The sequence below is a fragment of the Nerophis ophidion genome, linkage group LG27 (assembly GCF_033978795.1).
Source record: "Nerophis ophidion isolate RoL-2023_Sa linkage group LG27, RoL_Noph_v1.0, whole genome shotgun sequence".
Classification (NCBI taxonomy): domain Eukaryota; kingdom Metazoa; phylum Chordata; class Actinopteri; order Syngnathiformes; family Syngnathidae; genus Nerophis; species Nerophis ophidion.
Genome location: NC_084637.1, coordinates 16367071 through 16384657, shown reverse-complemented (window position 1 = coordinate 16384657; position 17587 = coordinate 16367071). Strand labels below are relative to the sequence as shown.

The following is a 17587-nucleotide window of genomic DNA, read 5'->3' as shown; positions in this document are numbered from 1 at the left end:
GAAGTAGTTTTGTGATTTTTTCCCACACATACATATACACATATATATATACATATATATATATATATATATATATATACATACACACACACACACACACACACACACACACACACACACACACATATATATATATACATACATACATATATATATATACACACACACACACAGTAGGGCAAAAAAGTATTTAGTCAGCCACCGATTGTGCAAGTTCTCCCACTTAAAATGATGACAGAGGTCTGTAATTTTCATCATAGGTACACTTCAACTGTGAGAGACAGAATGTGAAAAAATAATCCAGGAATTCACATTGTAGGAATTTTAAAGAATTTATTTGTAAATTATGGTGGAAAATACGTATTTGGTCAACCATTCAAAGCTCTCACTGAAAAAAGGAGGTTTTAGCTCAAAATCTCACAATACATGGCCCCATTCATTCTTTCCTTAACACGGATCAATCGTCCTGTCCCCTTAGCAGAAAAACAGCCCCAAAGCATGATGTTTCCACCCCCATGCTTCACAGTAGGTATGGTGTTCTTGGGATGCAACTCAGTATTCTTGTTCCTCCAAACACGACGAGTTGAGTTTATACCAAAAAGTTCTATTTTGGTTTCATCTGACCACATGACATTCTCCCAATCCTCTGCTGTATCATCCATGTGCTCTCTGGCAAACTTCAGACAGGCCTGGACATGCACTGGCCTAAGCAGGGGGATACATCTGGCACTGCAGGATTTAATTCCCTGTTATTCATGATAACTTTTGTTACTTTGGTCCCAGTTCTTTGCAGGTCATTCACCAGGTCCCCTCGTGTTGTTCTGGGATTTTTGTTCACCGTTCTCATGACTATTTTGACCCCACGGGATAAGATCTTGCGTGGAGCCCCAGATCAAGGGAGACTATCAGTGGTCTTGTATGTCTTCCGATTTCTGATAATTGCTCCCATAGTTGATTTTTTTCCACACCAAGCTGCTTGCCTATTGTAGATTCACTCTTCCCAGTCTGGTGCAGGTCTACAATTCTTTTCCTGGTGTCCTTCGACAGCTCTTTGGTCTTGGCCATAGTGGAGTTTGGAGTCTGACTGTTTGAGGCTGTGGACAGGTTTCTTTTATACAGATAACGAGTTCAAACAGGTTCCATTAATACAGGTAACGAGTGGAGGACAGAAGAGCTTCTTAAAGAAGAAGTTACAGGTCTGTGAGAGCCAGAGATCTTCCTTGTTTGAAGTGACCAAATACTTGTTTTCCACCATAATTTACAAATAAATTATTTAAAATTCCTACAATGTGAATTCCTGGATTTTTTTTTCACATTCTGTCCCTCACAGTTGAAGTGTACCTATGATGAAAATTACAGACCTCTGTCATCATTTTAAGAGGCAGAACTTGCACAATCGGTGGCTGACTAAATGCTTTTTTGCCCCACTGTATATATATATATATATAGATATATACTCTTTATCAATGTTCCGTCTAAGGTACGCGCCTGTGCAATTGCACACTGCTCACGCGTCCTTAGCGCACGGCAAATCTAGGCCGCAAACAAAATCGAATACAAAGATAAGCGCATAACAGTGTGCACGTCAGCCGTCGCTCACATGTGCGCCACTGAATGCTCAAGGAGTTTTGGCGTTTGTTCACACATATGAAAAATTGGAGGGAAAATTGCTCTTTATTAATCATGCACCCTCAAGAACCCTGCTGCATATATGCAGCAGGGTTCTTGAGGGTGCATGGGAGTTTGCCCAACCAGTCTACATGTGCTTTGTGGACTTGGAGAAGGCATTCGACCGTGTCCCTCGGGAAGTCCTGTGGGGAGTGCTCAGAGAGTATGGGGTATCGGACTGTCTTACAGTGGCGGTCCGCTCCCTGTACGATCAGTGCCAGAGCTTGGTCCGCATTGCCAGCAGTAAGTCGGACACGTTTCCAGTGAGGGTTGGACTCCGCCAAGGCTGTCCTTTGTCACCGATTCTGTTCATAACTTTTATGGACAGAATTTCTAGGCGCAGTCAAGGCGTTGAGGGGTTCCGGTTTGGTGACCGCAGGATTAGGTCTCTGCTTTTTGCAGATGATGTGGTCCTGATGGCTTCATCTGACCGGGATCTTCAGCTCTCACTGGATCAGTTCGCAGCCGAGTGTGAAGCGACCGGAATGAGAATCAGCACCTCCAAGTCCGAATCCATGGTTCTCGCCCGGAAAAGGGTGGACTGCCATCTCCGGGTTGGGGAGGAGACCCTGCCCCAAGTGGAGGAGTTCACGAGTGAGGGAAGAGTGGATCGTGTGATCGACAGGCGGATTGGTGCGGCGTCTTCAGTAATGCGGACGTTGTACCGATCCGTTGTAGTGAAGAAGGAGCTGACCCGGAAGGCAAAGCTCTCAATTTACCGGTCGATCTACGTTCCCATCCTCACCTATGGTCATGAGCTTTGGGTCATGACCGAAAGGATAAGATTACGGGTACAAGCGGCCGAAATGAGTTTCCTCCGCCGTGTGGCGGGGCTCTCCCTTAGAGATAGGGTGAGAAGCTCTGCCATCCGGGAGGAACTCAAAGTAAAGCCACTGCTCCTTCACATCGAGAGGAGCCAGATGAGGTGGTTCGGGCATCTGGTCAGGATGCCACCCGAACGCCTCCCCAGGGAGGTGTTTAGAGCATGTCCAACCGGTAGGAGGCCACAGGACACGTTGGGAAGACTATGTCTCTTGGCCGACCTGGGAACAACTCGGGATCCCCTGGGAAGAGCTGGACGAAGTGGCTGGGGAGAGGGAAGTCTGGGTTTCCCTGCTTAGGCTGTTGCCCCCGCGACCCGACCTCGGATAAGCGGAAGAAGATGGATGGATGGATGGATGTACATATATGATTAATGCGATCATTATTTTTTGGTGATTAATCACGTTTGTAAACATTTTTGACAGCCCTAGTAAAGTCAAAAGGCGATTATACAGTACATTTTTCCTCAGAGGCCAGCCGTAATTTTGATGTGCCCCTCAACGAAAACGAGTTTGACACCCCTGCTGTCATGCAAGAATTGTTACAAAACGACAGGCGAGCAACTCTCACCAGCTTCTGTGCTCCATCGTCCTCGGGGTCAGAATTCAATGGCTCCTCTCCACTGGAGTAGTCATCATTCTCCTCGGAGGCGTCCACCGACAGAGACGTCTTGGTCCAACCTGTGCAAAGACGACATAAAATAGAATAGAATGGACTTTATTGTCATTATATTTGCATATAACAAGATTAAAGACTCCAACTTAAGGTGCGGTAGTGGGAACAAATATGGGGTGAAATAAATAACACAAGAGGTAATAAATGGAAATAGACTACTATCCAATAAAAATAATAAGCAATCCTGTACAATATACAAAAGACTATATAAATACAAAATACTGTACAATATACAGAACAAGACAAGAGTCCCGAAGTAATAAATAGAAATCAGTGTCGGACGTATTGCACTCGAAGGGTAGTATTGCACAGTAGGGTATTAGGGCATGATATTGTATAGTGGTGAGTTATTATTATAAGTTAGAGTTCAACATGGTGACAGCTTTGGGAAGGAAGCTGTCTTTGAGCCTGTTTGTTCTGGCTCTGATGCACCTGTAGCACCTGCCTGATGGTAGCAAGTCGAACAGGTGGAAGCCAGGGTGTGTGCTGTCCTTGGTAATGTTTTTTGCTCTGTTGAGGCAACGGGAGTTGTGTAAATCCTTCAGGGAGGGCAGGGGACAGCCGATGATTTTTTGTGCAGACATTATGACCCTCTGAATCGCCTGTTTGTGTGCTTCAGTGCAGCTGGCGTACCACACTGTTATGCAGTACGTCAGCAGGCTCTCGACAGCCGAGCGGTGGACATGTCGCGTTTTACATGTAGATTATGGAGATGAAAATGGCAACATGAAGGAGGAGACACAATGGCACACAGGAAAAAGATGCGTGTGGAAAGCACAAACTCCACAACGGATCCCCGTTATGCTGGCAACACTAAATTGAAACGGTAAGCAGAGCAAATCACAGCACACGGCCAAAAAATGGCTGCTCCGTACCTCGCCGCTTGCTTTGCAACAAACTGGAGGTGCTGGTCCATTTGACCTTGCTCAGACTGACGTGAGAAGCTGGACGCGGACAAACAAGCAATAATCAAGAGAAAAGCAACTCCAATTTAAAGAGACAAGACAACATGATGATGATGATCAGAACCTGTGAATAATAGAATGTTATGTCTTAATGTCATCATTGAAGACTTCTGAGTAACACAATGACAACACACATGGTGGACAGACAACCTGTTGGAGGGCATTATTATACCTCTGAGCCCAAGCGGCGTTGGGTCACTCTTGACCAAGTTGCGCTTGGCACTGTGCTCGGGGCTCAAGGCTGGAACCCCGTCACACAGGCAGGGAGGGTGAAGACAGGGCACAGAGACAGAGAATAGTAAGGCAGAGAAGACAAGATGCAGCCAAACAGGAAAACACTTTTGTTATTTGGTCCCCAAACAGCAAGCTGGTGTGTTTTGTTGGCTGCAGCACAGGACTCATGTAATGCTGCATTGTGACCACCAGGAGGATGAGTGGAGGGATGTTTAAAAAGGCCTACTGAAATGAGATTTTCTTACTTAAACGGGGATAGCAGGTCCATTCTATGTGTCATACTTGATCATTTCGCGATATTGCCATATTTTTGCTGAAAGGATTTAGTAGAGAACATCGATGATACAGTTCTCAACTTTTGGTCGCTAATAAAAAAGCCTTGCCTGTACCGGAAGTAGCAGATGATGACATCACAAGGGTGAGGGCTCCTCACGTCCTCACATTGTTTATGATGTGAGCCTCCAGCAGCAAGAGGTATTCAGACCGAGAAAACGACAATTTCCCCATTAATTTGAGCAAGGATGAAAGATTTGTGAATTAGGATCTTGATAGCGAAGGACTAGAAAAAAAAAAGGCAATTGCCTTGGGACAGATTCAGATGTTTTTAGACAGATTTACTAGGATAATTCTGGGAAATCCCTTATCTTTCTATTGTGTTGCTAGTGTTTTAGTGAGATTATATAGTACCTGATAGTCGGAGGGGTGTATCCACGGGTGTCTTGACGCCAGTCCCTGAGGGAAGTCACGGCAGCTGCATGGACGGCGCATGCTCAGCTGATCTCCGGTAAGAGGCAACTTTTTACCAAAATATTTTCACCGAAACCTGCCGATCCATGTTCGCTTGACCCCTCTGATCCATAGAAAAGCTTCACCTCCGGGAATTTTAAACAAGGAAACACTGTGTGTTTGTGTGGCTAAAGGCTAAAGCTTTCCACCTCCATCTTTCTACTTTGACTTCTCCATTATTAATTGAACAAATTGCAAAAGATTCAGCAACACAGATGTCCAAAATACTGTGTAATTGCACGATGAAAAGAGACGACTTTTAGCAGCAAGTGGTGCTGCGATAATATGTCCCCTCCAACCCGAGACGTCACGCGCACACCTCATCATTCCGTGACGTTTTCAACAAGAAACTCCGCGGGAAATTAAAAATTGTAATTTAGTAAAAAACTAAAAAGGCCGTATTGGCATGTGTTGCAATGTTAATATTTCATCATTGATATATAAACTATCAGACTGCGTGGTCGGTAGTAGTGGGTTTCAGTAGGCCTTTAAACTCTCTTTATTGCCCATAAATGTACTGGTTTTGTCAAATTAAAGTTAAACTGGCAATGATTGTCACACACACACCAGGTGCAATGAAATTACCCTCTGCATTTGACCCATCTCCAAAGGTGAGCAGTGAGCAGCAGTGGTGCCTGCGCCCGGGAATCATTTGGTGATTTAAAGGCCTACTGAAACCCACTGATAGAGACCACGCAGTCTGATAGTTTATATATCAATGATGAACTATTAACATTGCAACACATGCCAATACGGCGTTTTTAGTTTACTAAATTACAATTTTAAATTTCCCGCGGAGTTTGTTGTTGAAAACGTCGCGGAATGATGAGGCGTGTTTGTGACGATATTGGTTGGAGGGGACATTTCAGCCCAGCACCACTTACAGCTAAAAGTCGTCTCTTTTCATCGCATAATTACACAGTAATTTGGACATCTGTGTTGCTGAATCTTTTGCAATTTGTTCAATTAATAATGGAAACTATAAAGAAGAATGCTGTTGGTGGAAAGTGGTGGATTGCAGCTGCCTTTAGCACCGAAACACAGCCGGTGTTTCTTTTTTGTTGTTGTGAAGCTTTGACACAGAGCGGTCAAGCAAACATGTTTCTCTACGTCAACCAGCAAGTTTTTGGATGGCAAAATTGTGATATTAAGTCGGCTTTTACCGGAGACTTGAGTGGATTATGCGACCTCCTGCAGCAGCTGTCAAAAAGGCAGCTGTGATCTTGGCTCCTCCATTGGCTTCTCTCAGAGACACTGGCGTTCACCGCAGCCCTACGACTTTCAGGTATGACTTTTTAATCTCACTAAAACACTATTTCCACAATAAGCAGGTAAGGGATTTTCCAGAATTATCCTAGTAAATGTGTCTAATAACATCTGAATGGCTCCTACTGCCGTCGCCTTTTTTTAAAAAAATGTTACTGCGTCACTCTAACTTTCCTCATCCATTAATCTTTCATCCTCGCTCAAATAATGGGGAACTCGTCGCTTTCTCGGTCAGAATTGCACTTGCTGCTGGTGGCTATGATTATAAACAATGTGAGGAGCTCCACAACCCGTGACGTCACGCGCACATCGTCTGCTACTTCCGGTACAGGCAAGGCTTTTTTATTAGCGACCAAAAGTTGCGAACTTAATCGGCGATGTTCTCTACTAAATCCTTTCAGCAAAAATATGGCAATATCGCAAAATGATCAAGTATGACACATAGAATGGACCTGCTATCCCTGTTTGAATAAGAAAATCTCATTTCAGTAGGCCTTTAACCCCCAATTCCAACCCTTAATGCTGAAAATGTCTGCATTTAATAATAATACATAAAATACTAGGGGTGTCTTGACCATTTTCTCACTTCCGATACCAACAGTGGATTGTCGAGTATTGGCCGATACCTATATCGATGTTATGTAATACCAGGCCGAATCTGAATCATTCATACATACATAGCTATTATGTAATGTGTTTGAAAAGGTTTGCTCTGGGAAATTTAGTCAAACAATGCTCGGCATGAAACACTAATATGGAGTCAAAAATGACGGCTTAAGCTCCAACACAAAATGTTTTTACTCACACAAGTGAGTAAAAACATTTTCTACCGCTTGGCCCTTTTGGGGTCGCGAGAAAAAACATTTTTCTGCAAGTAAAAAAAAACATTTCCAAAGGGAAAAAAAATATTTTTTGAGTTAAAAAAAGGATTAGCAAGTATAAAAACTATTTTTCTGCAGGTAAAAAAAAATATTTTTCAATTAAAAACAGTAATACACAGGGATAACAATAATAAAAGAAGCAGGGTGGGTCTTAAAATGGCGTACAGAAGAGAAGGGAAACTTACAAGTTGAACTTGTGTCTGACGGACGGCACCATACGCAAATAATAGTAACTCTGGCAATCTAAAAATTGACTCAGCAGCACCACCTGTTGTCGTAGACTGCAAATTGCAGGTGCTCGGAGTGCAAGCGTGTGGATCAAGGTGAATTACAGCCAAAAGTTTTAACTTGAAGAAAATATTTTTTTATATTTGAGAATGTTTTCCTTAATTGTAGGAGATGTTATTTTATACGCAAGATTTGTTTTTTTAACCTGCAGAAAAAAAAAATTTTTACTTGCAGAAAATGTATTAAAAACAAACTTTTTACTTACAAATATTTTTTTTAATTTACGAAAATTATTTTATACCTGCAAATCAATTTTGTAGTTGCAGAAAAAAAATGTTTTTACTTCTAAATTGTTTTTGTGTGTTTGTGGAATCATTGCATTGATTTCCCTTCATACACTAACTTATTCTTTATTAACCACCTTGAATGGAATCATGCCGTCTTCAAGTTGAAGTGGAGTGGTAATTTATTTTTGGGGGTGATACCTATTGGTCACAATAACTTATTATTGTGACCACCATGAGTCATGGTGCAGTGAGTTGGATGATACGGACATGTTTGTTACTGCATTCTTTCTAATAAGCTTCTGCCTTGGAGACATGGTTTCTGTAAGTAATATGCAACTATAAGTTTTTGATACTTGTTTATATCTATGATTATCGTATGTCAGCCTGCAACATTGTTCAATTAAGGACATTTACTACATATGTATAGCTTGTTGTGTCGCTGCTAGCTCCTAGTATGTTTACCTTTCTTACATGACTTCACTAAAATACAAGAAAATACCAACCTTGTGTGCTTATTAGAGGATATTAAGCATTAAAGTACCAATGATTGTCACACACACTGGGTGTGGTGAAATGTGTCCTGTGCATGTGACCCATTCCCTTGTTCATTCCCTGGGAGGTGAGGGGAGCAGTGGGCAGCAGCAGTGGCCACGCCCGGGAATAATTAAGCTGAGTGCCGAGCAGGGAGGTAACGGGTCCCATTTTTATAGTCTTTGGTATGACTCGGCCGGGGTTTGAACTCACAACCTACCGATCTCAGGGCGGACACTCTAACACAGGGGTCACCAACCTTTTTGAAATCAAGAGCTACTTCCTGGGTACTGATTAATGCGAAGGACTACCAGTTTGATATACACTTAAATTGCCAGAAATAGCCAATTTGCTCAATTTACCTTTATGAAATAAATCTATATTTATTTATTTTTTTTAAATGGTATTTCTGTCTGTCATTCCGTCGTACATTTTTTTTCCTTTTACGGAAGGTTTTTTGTAGAGAACAAATTATGAAAAAAAACACTTAATTGAACGGTTTAAAAGAGGAGAAAACAGGAAAAAAATGAAAATTTAATTTTGAAACATAGTTTATCTTCAATTTCGACTCTTCAAAATTCAAAATTAAACCGAAAAAAAGAAGAGGAAAAACTAGCTGATTTGAATTTTTTTGAAAAAAATCAAAAAATTAATTTATGGTCCAGGGTGTACCCCGCCTTCCGCCCGATTGTAGCTGAGATGGGCGCCAGCGCCCCCCGCGACCCCAAGGGGGAATAAGCGTTAGAAAATGGATGGATGGATGGGTACATCATTAGTAATTTTTTCTGATTAAGATTAATTTTAGAATTTTGATGACATGTTTTAAATAGGTTAAAATCCAATCTGCACTTTGTTATAATATATAACAAATTGGACCAAGCTATATTTCTAACAAAGACAAATCATTATTTCTTGTAGATATTCCAGAACAAACATTTTAAAAGAAATTCAAAAGACTTTGAAAAAAGATTTAAATTTGAATCTAAAGATTTTCTAGATTTGCCAGAATAATTTTTTGGAATTTTAATCATAATAAGTTTGAAGAAATATTTCACAAATATTCTTTGTCGAAAAAACAAAAGCTAAAATGAAGAATTAAATTAAAATTGATATATTCTTTACAATAAAAACAATTTACTTGAACATTGATTTAAATTGTCAGGAAAGAAGAGGAAGGAATTTAAAAGGTAAAAAGATATATGTGTTTAAAAATCCTAAAATCATTTTCAAGGTTGTAATTTTTCTCTAAAATTGTCTTTCTGAAAGTTATAAGAAGCAAAGTAAAAAAATAAATGAATTTATTCAAACAAGTGAAAACCAAGTCTTTAAAATATTTTCTTGGATTTTCAAAATTTGAGTTTTGTCTCTCTTAGAATTAAAAATGTCAAGCAGAGCGAGACCAGCTTGCTAGTAAATAAATACAATTTAAAAAATAGAGGCAGCTCACTGGTAAGTGCTGCTATTTGAGCAATTTTTAGAACTGGCCCGCGAGCTACTCATCTGGTCCTTACGGGCGACCTGGAGCCCGCGGGCACCGCGTTGGTGACCCCTGCTCTAACCACTAGGCCATTGAGTAGGTTAACTGCTGTCTAGCCTTGCATACTATTGGAGATTTTATATTCTTTGCCGTATCGGACCAATATCCAATATCAATATCGGGTCAGTACAACCGTAGATAATACTTTTCTGTGTTATCTTATTTAACAAAAAATATGCATGCATGTTTGTCATGTTAAAGTTTTATGGAACATTTGGCACCAATTGATTTAACTTACAGTTTTTCAAGCCAAGGATCCCCGAACTCATAGAGCAGGGGTCGGCAACCCGCAGCTCAGGAGCCGCATGCGGCTTTTTGACCACTCTGATGTGGCTCAGCCGCATACTTGCCGACCGCCCGAAAAATTCCGGTAGATTTCCAGTTTTAATGTCTATCAGAAATCTCCCGGGTAAACTTTGACCGTGTGCCGTGATGACAATGCCTCTAACACCCTTTCTACATGTCATCGCGCCAGGATTTTCACCAAACTATCTGCGTGCCGGCCATCCGGTCAACGAAGATTTGTGTCAGCCTGCAACACAGTCATTTTGAGAGTAGGCTTTCCATCCATCCATTTTCTACCGCTTATTCCCTTTTGGGGTCACGGGGGGCGCTGGCGCCTATCTCAGCTACAATCGGGCGGAAGGCGGGGTACACCCTGGACAAGTCGCCACCTCATCACAGGGCCAACACAGATAGACAGACAACATTCACACTCACATTCACACACTAGGGCCAATTTAGTGTTGCCATTTCGGGGTTGCTGGAGCCTATCCCAGTTTCATTCCGCAGGAATGAAACTGAGACAGAAAACAGGGCCAACACAGAGACAGAAAACATTCACACTCACATTCACACACTAGGGCCAATTTAGTGTTGCCAATCAACCTATCCCCAGGTGCATGTCTTTGGAAGTGGGAGGAAGCCGGAGTACCCAGAGGGAACCCACGCATTCACGGGGAGAACATGCAAACTCCACACAGAAAGATCTCGAGCCTGGGATTGAACCCAGGACTGCAGGAACTTCGTATTGTGAGGCAGACGATAGTAGGCTAATATAGCTAATATAAACACTCGTGTCATGTGTTGCCTTCATATATATACGGCTTTTAGTTTTTTGTTTTTTTTGTATTTTTGGTCCAATATGGCTCTTTCACCACTTTGGGTTGCCGACCACTGGAGTAGGGAATGCTGCAGTAAACCCGACCGAAGCATTTCCGTGTGTGCTGGTATGCAAACAAAACTCCCTGAATCCCATTAGATTAGGTTCTAAATTGTTGGTGCATGTGGAATTCTACTAGTAATTCATATCATCCGGATCCTAATGGGTTGAATCAAAAGAAAAAATGCAGTTTATGGGCATTCCAATACAGAGCAGTACCTTGGTTTTTGTACCCCATATTTTTTACTATGATTCAGATTCCGACGAAAATTTGGGTTTTTGTAAAACGTTTTTTATCAATTAGCCAAACAGACAAACTGGTATGTGTGCCCACCCTGTAATGTTGTTAATTTATCAAGAGTATTTCATGGATTTGCATGTGAAACTATAACTATAATATTGGTAACACTTAAGTATGGGGAACACATTCACCATTAATTAATTACTTATTGACATGCAAATTAGTAAAATATTGGCTCTTACTCATTATTAGGTACATATTAATACCTTATTCAGTATGGCCTTATTATACAACCAATAAGCCATTAACCATTAAAGAGGAACATTATCACAATTTCAAAAGGGTTAAAAACAATAAAAATCAGTTCCCAGTGGCTTGTTTTATTTTTCGTAGTTTTTTTTTTAATTTTACACCTCCCGGAATATCCCTAAAAAAAGCTTTAAAGTTATTGATTTTCGCTATTTGCGATGCGACTGTCCATTTCCCTTTGACGTCATACAGTGCTGCCAATACAAACAACATGGCGGTTACCACAGCAAAATATAGCGACATTAGCTCGGATTCAGACTCGGATTTCAGCGATTCAACAGATTACGCATGTATTAAAACAGATGGTCGGAGTATGGAGGCAGATAGCGAAAACGAAATTGAAGAATAAACCGAAGCTATTGAGCGAATAGCTATTGACGCTATTCGGCCATAGCATGGGTGTACCTAATGAAGTGGCCCATAGCATGGCTGCCTTATTAGCATCGCCGGTAAAATGTGTGGACCAAACGTTCAGGACTTTCGCATCTTGTGACACTGGAGTAAGTTAAATCCCTTGATTGGTAAGTGTTTTTTTCGCATTAAATGTGGGTATCTAGTTTCAAATGTACATACAACTAGCGTAAATAGCATGTTAGCATCGATTAGCATAGCATGTTAGCATCAATTAGCTGGCAGTCATGCTACGACCAAATATGTCTGATTAGCACATAAGTCAACAACATCAACAAAACTCACCTTTGTGATTTCGTTGACTTAATCGTTGCAAATGCATCTGCAGGTTATCCATACATCTCTGTGCCATGTCTGTCTTAGCATCGCCGGTAAAATGTGCAGACACTCAATGGGGGTCTGGCGGCAGATTTCTTGCCAGTGGTGCAACTGGAATCCCTCCCTGTTAGTGTTGTTACACCCTCCGACAACACACCGACGAGGCATGATGTCTCCAAGGTTCCAAAAAATAGGCGAAAAAACGGAAAATAACAGAGCTGAGACCCGGTGTTTGTAATGTGAAAATTAAAATGGCGGGCGTATTCCCTCGGTGACGTCACGTTCTGACGTCATTGCTACAAGACCGATTAACAGAAAGGCGTTTAATTCGCCAAAATTCACCCATTTAGAGTTCGGAAATAGGTCCAAAAAATACACTGTCTTTTTTCTGCAACATCAAGGTATATATTGACGCTTGCATAGGTTTGGTGATAATGTTCCCCTTTAACTAAGAGTCTTCCCTCAATAACCTAAGAATTATTGCTTATTAGTAACCCTAACCCTAACCCTTATATGTTCTCCTAGTGTCCAAATAACTAAATAATTAAGTCTTTGTTACCGTATTTTTCGGAGTATAAGTCGCACTTGCCGAAAATGCATAATAAAGAAGGGAAAAACATAAGTCGCACTGGAGTATGAGTCGCATTTTTGGGGGAAATTTATTTGATAAAACCCAACACCAGGAACAGACATTTGAAAGGCAATTTAAAATAAATAAAGAATAGTGAACAATAGGTTGAATAAGTGTACGTTATATGACGCATAAATAACCAACTGAGAAGGTGCCTGGTATGTTAACGTAACATATTATGGTAAGAGTCATTCAAATAACTATAACATATAGAACATGCTATACGTTTACCAAACAATCTGTCACTCCTTATCGCTAAATCCCATGAAATCTTATATGTCTGGTCTCTTACGTGAATACGTTAAATAATATTATTTGATATTTTACGGTAATGTGTTAATAATTTCACACATAAGTCACTCTTGAGCAATTTTCCATCATATGTGTGAGCAAACGCCAAAACTCCTTGAGCATTCAGTGGCGCAAATGTGAGCGACGATAAACGTGCACACTGTTATGCACTTATGTTTTTATTCGATTTTGCCTATATTTGCCGTGAGCATTGTACAATTGCATAGGCGCTTACCTTAGAGGGAATGTTGCCCCTGAGTGTAAGTCGCACCCCTGGTCAAACTATGAAAAAAACTGCGACTTATAGTCCGAAAAATAGGGTACTTTAATAAGAAACTAATTGTCCGGCTTGCCCCTGACAGTTTGTCTATGTTTTAGTTTTTTCCTCTGCATTTGTCTGTTTCCTGTGTTTAGTATTTCTTGTCCTTAGTTCCTGTCTAGTGCTCTTATTTTGTCAGCTTCCTGTCTTGTTCCCTGAGTGCTGTGTTCCCCTTCAGCTGCGGCTGATTGGCATTTGGCCACACCCGTTGCCAATCAGCCGGCTCCTATTTGTACCTCCTTTTCTTGTGTCAGTGGCTGGATCATTGTATTGTATATTCATTTGTATTGTCGTTGCCTCATGTCACTCTTGTCGTGTCGTTTTGATTTCAGCTATTACCTGTCATGCTACATCTTGTCCTGGTCGTCGTAGCGGTAAGCTGTTTTTGTTAGCCATAGCTATTTCCAGTTTTTCTGTTTGTTATCCTCTAGCTTCCATGCTAAAGTTCCTTTTTGTTTCTTGTTAGCTTCTATGCTAAAGGCCTTTTGTTTTTTATCCGCCCACGTGCACGCTTTTGGTTTGAACCCTTTGCTTGGTTTTGTCTTAATATTTATATTAAAATCATGTTTGCTCATTCCATGCCTGCCTCCATCTCTGCACCTTGGGGTTTATCAACAAATACCCCTTACACCAATTAATGGTGAATATGTTCCCCATACTAAAGTGCTACCATAATTTTTTTTCCAAAATGTGCCTGTTAATATCAATTAGATGTATATTATTTCTTGTAGGAAAAATTCATGTGGTTTTGGTCCAATTTGGGGCACCTTTTGGAACTGATCACTGACAAAAACCGGGGTACCACTGTTTGAGGCCCTTTGAGGTTTGTTCAGGTTACCTTTTGGACTCTTGAAGCCCTGCAAAGTAAAGCGCTTTTTAGCCACGGAGGATCTGTCCGTGTTCGGACTCGTCAGCGTCTCATCTGGAAGCAATGCGGTGGAATGTGGGAAACGAAAGAAGAAGACGGCGATCACAAACGCACAAGGGAAAACGCCGAAAGGAAACGAGGTGGGTGAGGGTGGTGAAGAGAAGAGTAGGAGTCCAAATCAGTGAAAGAGACAGAGTCGTTTTAAAACGGATCCTAGACGCCTTCAAGAGTATTCACCTTTGTGTCTGGGGGAAGAGTTGGTGTCGGACATGGGGCTCGCCTCTGGCTTCTTCTCCTCTTGCTTTTTCTGGTTCCTTTGACTGCTGCTCCAAAAAGGGCTTTTGAAGACCACAAGATAACATCACCACCACAATATGAAGGTGCAAGATTGAGGTCTAAAACGGTTCGCAGCACCAACCTGAGGGAGATGGAGCTGTTGCTGGTGTGGGTTGGAGAGTCACCGCTCTTGTGCTGGCTGGCGTCTGCAAACGTTTTTGACAGAAGGTTACAAACGCATCCAAAGCTACTGAAGCACGTATGTGGGAGTGCACAATACCTCTGTAGGCTTTCAGCTGTTGGGTGAGAACTTTGCGGATTTCATTCACCCACAATGATTTGATGTCAGGCGATGGAGCCTAAATGTGAAACGGCAGCACAATGAAACAGAAAATGGTGTAACAGTTCCTTTTGCATTACATGGCGGTATTTCACCAGCTTAAACTAAAACTAGGGGAATAGTTCTGTTATGTCCTTGTTTTAAAGGCCTACTGAAACCTACTACTACTGACCACGCAGTTTGATAGTTTATATATCAATGATGAAATATTAACATTGCAACACATGCTAATACGGCCTTTTTAGTTTACTAAATTGCAATTTTAAATTTCCCGCGAAGTGTCCTGTTGAAAATGCGCAGAATGCTGATGTGTACGCGTGACATACGGGACTGTTAGGAAATATTAGCGCTGCGCGCACACACAGCTAAAAGTCGTCTGCTTCAACCGCATAATTACACAGTATTTTGGACATCTGCGTTGCAGAATCTTTTGCAATTTGTTCAATTAATAATGGAGAAGTCAAAGTAGAAAGATGGAGTTGGGAAGCTTTAGCCTTTAGCCACAAAAACACACGGTGATTCCTTGCTTAAAATTCCCGGAGGTGAAACTTTACTATGGATCAGAGCGGTCAAGCGAACATGGATCCCGACCACTTGTCAACCAGCAGTTTTCGGTGAGAAAATTGTGGTAAAAAGTCGCCACTCACTTAGATCAGCTGAGCTTGTGCCGTCCGTACAGTTGCCGTCGACTTCCATCAGACACCGGCGTCAACACACCCGTGGATACACCCTTCCGACTATCAGGTAATATTAAACTCACTAAAACACTAGCAACACAATAGAAAGATAAGGGATTTCTCAGAATTATCCTAGTAAATGTGCCTAAAAACATCTGAATCCGTCCGAATGCATTCGCGTTTTTTTTTAACTTAAATTTTTTTTTTTTTTGTAGTCCGTTGCTATCAATATCCTCAAACACAAATATTTCATCCTCGCTCAAATTAATGGGGAAACTGTCGTTTTCTCGGTCCGAATAACTCTTTTTGTTGGAGGCTCCCATTAAAAACAATGTGAGGATGTGAGGAGCCATCAACAGGTGACGTCATCGTCTGCGACTCCCGGTAAAGGCAGGTCTTTTCTGTTAGCGACCAAAAGTTGCGAACTTTATCGTGGATGTTCTCTACTAAATCCTTTCAGCAAAAATATGGCAATATCGCGAAATGATCAAGTATGATACATAGAAGGGACCTGCTATCCCCGTTTAAATAAGAAAATCCAATTTCAGTAGGCCTTTAACATTGGTCCAGCATTAACATTTCAGCTGAAATCAGTTTGGTTACAATCAGGCCAAGACCCACCACTTCAATTAAAGGGAACAGTAAGAGTTTCAACAACAGGATTCATTAATTTAAAAAAAAAAAAAAATCATATTCATGACAGTTTTCACTGAACCATAGGGATGGGTACAAAAATCTGTATTCTTATTAGGTACTGACCAAATTGCATTACGACTGTAGACTTAGACTTAAACAAACTTTAAAGATCCACAAGGGAAATTGTTCCACACAGCTCAGTTACAAAGGATGGAAACGATAATGCACACAAGGGCACAAAAAGAGGGTGAAAACAAAAGGTATAATGTAGACTAAAAACGCACCATAGAACATCAAATATGTTGTCTTTGTAGCATATTCAACTGAATATGGGTTGAAAATGATTTGCAAATCATTGTATTCCGTTTATATGTACATCTATATATATAACAAACGTTTTACTGAACAGATTTTTTTACGTGTCAATCGCAATAAATGATACCTTTTTATCGCCAAGCTCTAGTACAGGGGGTACTCGAGCCAGATGCGGCTCTTCTGATGACTGCATCAGGCTCTCAGATAAATCTTAGCTGACATTGCTTAACACGATAAGTAATAAATAATTCCGCTGGTAATCACAGTTTTGATTGATTGATTGAAACTTTTATTAGTATATTGCACAGTACAGTACATATTCCGTACAATTGACCACTAAATGGTAACACCCGGATAAGTTTTTCAACTTGTTTAAGTCGGGTTCCACGTAAATCAATTCACGGTACGTGTTAAGAACAACGTTGAAAATATAAAACATTCTCATGCATTTTAATCCATCCATCCGTTTCCTCCCCGACCAGTTCAAGAAGTCGCATTAAGAAGTATTTTATTTATTATTGGTTAGCTTCAGAAAAACAATGTTACTAAAAAGAATAAGAGACTTATTATACTCTCAAAATGTTGGTCTTACTTAAAAATGCACGCAATTAGTTGTATTCAGTATTAAAAAATATTATAGGGCTCTCACAGAAATACATTTCAAAATATTTGGCTTTCATGGCTCTCTCAGCCAAAAAGGTTCCCGACCCCTGCTCCAGTAGAATGCACTCAAAGCAACTATATTGCGTAAAGGTGACTACAGTATATGCGTGTTATTTCTAGAAGGCCCTTCTAATGCTCAGAAACGTACTTTTCAATTTGTTAATAAGAATCCTACTTTGCGAAATTAATTTGCTATGGTTAAGCATGGACAAAATTAGATAAACAGGAAATCACTGCAATACCCACTCAT

General features: G+C 40.9%; 1 protein-coding gene across 11 annotated transcripts in view; it reads right to left on the bottom strand.

The window, feature by feature from the left end:
• Positions 1–17587, bottom strand: part of mcf2la (mcf.2 cell line derived transforming sequence-like a) — a 207371-nt gene that overhangs the window by 5853 nt on the left and 183931 nt on the right. For 5 of the 11 annotated variants that reach the window (XM_061889826.1, XM_061889831.1, XM_061889823.1 and 2 more), the window contains 7 exons: positions 14987–15065; positions 14849–14912; positions 14668–14768; positions 14401–14484; positions 4303–4371; positions 4041–4109; positions 3061–3170 (listed from right to left, as the gene is read on the bottom strand). In XM_061889826.1, coding sequence (XP_061745810.1) covers positions 3061–3170; positions 4041–4109; positions 4303–4371; positions 14401–14484; positions 14668–14768; positions 14849–14912; positions 14987–15065 — 576 coding nt within the window. The remainder of the gene's footprint in view (positions 1–3060; positions 3171–4040; positions 4110–4302; positions 4372–14400; positions 14485–14667; positions 14769–14848; positions 14913–14986; positions 15066–17587) is intronic. The other 6 variants (XM_061889824.1, XM_061889825.1, XM_061889827.1 and 3 more) reach the window with 6 other exon arrangements.